This window comes from Gossypium hirsutum, chromosome D09, assembly GCF_007990345.1.
Source record: "Gossypium hirsutum isolate 1008001.06 chromosome D09, Gossypium_hirsutum_v2.1, whole genome shotgun sequence".
NCBI classification, from domain to species: domain Eukaryota; kingdom Viridiplantae; phylum Streptophyta; class Magnoliopsida; order Malvales; family Malvaceae; genus Gossypium; species Gossypium hirsutum.
The window spans coordinates 39,773,618-39,776,430 of record NC_053445.1 but is presented as its reverse complement, the minus strand read 5'-3'; the positions used below and the strand labels follow the sequence as shown (position 1 = coordinate 39,776,430).

The window sequence follows — 2,813 nt, the reverse complement described above, 5'->3', positions numbered from 1 at the left end:
TCTAATTCTGTGAAACTCACCTATTATCGTAGTTACCAAAACATGTCACCTTTATATAATTACAAACAATAATATATAAAGCTAAATACTACCTAAATTTTGTTTGGAGGAGCTTGTAATTTTAAGCTTTTACGTCAAGGAAAAGGCTAGTGATCCATTTGATTACCAAAACCTATCTCAGATTCTAGCATATGCAGTATAAAATGTAAATACGAATAACAATAGAATAATTGTGGAAAATAAAAAATATTGATCAGAAAAAAATAAATAAAGAAATAAAATGTAATGATCTAATTCTACTATAGTTAGAGTAGATCACATACGGTTTATCAACGAAAATTTAAATATAATTTCTATATTGTTGATGTTGAAGCCTTTCGAGCAAGAATGATCCAACAAAGCACACGATAGAAGAGAAAAAAACCAAACATGATACCAACATTGATCCACCTTGTGTCCTTCTCAAGTCCTCTACTCTTTAGAACATCATTTCCCGACAAAATACACATGTTCCCCGGCCGCCATGAAAAGCACTCATTTCTCAAGCTCCAATACTCATTCGTAAGCAATGTGTCCAAGGGATACCTGTAAAGGGACACATAGTACATGAAGAGCCAGTACTTTGGGATGTTATCTTTGGGGATGAAATAGCCCGAGAAGAGAAAAAAGGATCCTAGAACCGTGCAGATGAGCGAATTTCCGGATATGAAGTCGGGCGAGATCGCACTAAGAAAGAGTACGAGGGAGCTCGCCATTAGGATTATGAGCCAAACCACGAATGTGAAAAACGCGAATGCTGAAATGGAAGGATTGAGGCCTACGATCCAATAAACCGGGACGGCGAAAAGGATGGAAACAGCGAATAGGAAGGGCATGAAGACGATGGTGTTGGCGATCATGTAGGATGAAATTTTGTAAGCTCCCCTTGAGGCTTCTTTCATTAGAACACGACGTTCTTGGAGGTATATTGGGAGTGCTTCGACCGTGGATGAAAGGAGGAAACTTAGACTAAATGCAAATAAGCCTAATCTTTCAGCCACTCCTTCTTCGTCTTTCCTTACTTTTACATAAACGCTTGCCAATCCTAATCCACCCACAATTGCCTGCATGGTTCTTGCTAAGAACAGCTGCTTAGTTCTGTAAATTATCTTCCAGAATCTGGAGCATAGAAACATGATTTCAAGCAAATTTGAAAAGAACCAAAAGTTTCCCATCCGTTTATCGTCGTCATCATAGTCGCGTTGTTGGATTCTATTGCATCCTTCGTCGGACCATACCCGCGGATACGATTCATACGAGTCCTTGTCTTCCACAACAGTCAATTTGGGGGTTGAAGCTTCCAGTGCAGGCATAATTTCCATTGCAAACTCGAGAGCATTCAATTGAGTTGGGATTTGAAATCCTAATCTCTGTATGTTTTCCTCAAGCAACTCGAGACTACCATTATGAACAACAGAACCATGAGAAAGAAGCAAGAATTTAGAAATGTATCTGAGAATTCTATAGCTTGGTTGATGGATAGAAAGCAAAACTGTTCTTCCCCTAGCTTTAGCCATTGAAGCAAGAAGTTCAATCCCTTGAAGAGCTGAAGAACTATCGAGGCCTGAAGTAGGTTCATCCAAGAGTAAAATTGGAGGGTCATGAATCATATCAACACCAATTGAAACCCTTTTTCTTTCTCCACCAGAAATCCCTCTATTCTCTTCATCACCAACGAAACTGTCTGCAACATGTAAAAGGCCAAGCTCTTGCATCAAGCTCTCAACCCTTTCTTCCTTCTCTTTTGAGCTCATTTCTTTGAGCCTGAACTTGGCACTGAATATCAGCGTTTCTCTTACAGTGAGAAGAGGAAGCAAATTATCCTCTTGTGCCACAAATCCACAAATCTTCCTCAACTGATCTGGACTCCTCATCATCAAATGATCGTCAATGGAGATGCTACATGGATCAAAATCTTTATCATTTACCCTTCCTGATATTATCCTAAGAAGACTGGATTTGCCAGTGCCACTTGGACCCAGGATGGCAACGATTTCGGAGCTTCTAGCAACAAAGCTGACCGATTTAAGTACCTCAACAGGCTTAGGCTTTTGCGCCAAGTGAAGGAAGGAATCAGGGATCGATCCTTTCAAGTGAATTGTGTAGGAAAGGTTTCTCACTGTTAATTTGTGAGAAGTTCTAGAATGATGGTGAGATGAAAGGGATGGTGGGGGTGAGTGGTAGGAAGAAGAGGAAGGGCTGGTGGATCCTTGAGGGGAACTGGAAGTTGAGAAGAGAATAACAGAGTCATCTTCGCCATTGATGGTGGGTTTGGGGTGGAAGCAAGCTGCCATTGTTAGAGCTAAAACTTGAGTGTGGACTGCATTTTGTTGAAGGTGGCTGAGGGGGTAAATCAGTGTAGAAATGGAGGTTGGAACAACCAAGTTTTTTGTTTAATGCTGATGGTGAAATATTTGGCAGTGGTTGGTGAACTGAGCAGCTGACCATTAACACACACATGTATAGAAAATTTTTATTTCTTGTACAATTGACTAATTCCATTCCACAAGTAAAGTCGTTCCATAAATGGATTGCCAAACTTCAGCTAAGTTTTAACCAAACTGATGCTTGCAAAATTTCAAAGGCAGGTTTGAATACTTACGCTGCCAGGAAATATATCCCATTTTTGGAATTTCTTTGGACCCTGAAATATAATATTTTATATTTTTTATATAAAATTTAAATATATTAATTTGAATATTTTATTTTTAAATAATAAATAAAAAAAATTCCTTAGCACCTCCTGAAATTCACACCGAGGAAGAGTTTTTTTT

At 39.0% G+C, this 2,813-nt stretch overlaps 1 protein-coding gene across 1 annotated transcript; it reads right to left on the bottom strand.

Annotated features, from left to right (window-relative positions):
• Positions 1-249: 249 nt before the first annotated feature.
• LOC107891447 (ABC transporter G family member 23) lies at positions 250-2,442 on the bottom strand. Its single transcript, XM_016816255.2, has one exon. The coding sequence runs from the start codon at positions 2,331-2,333 to the stop codon at positions 354-356; it is 1,980 nt and encodes a 659-aa protein (XP_016671744.2). The 5' UTR covers positions 2,334-2,442; the 3' UTR covers positions 250-353.
• Between the last annotated feature and the right edge of the window lie 371 nt (positions 2,443-2,813).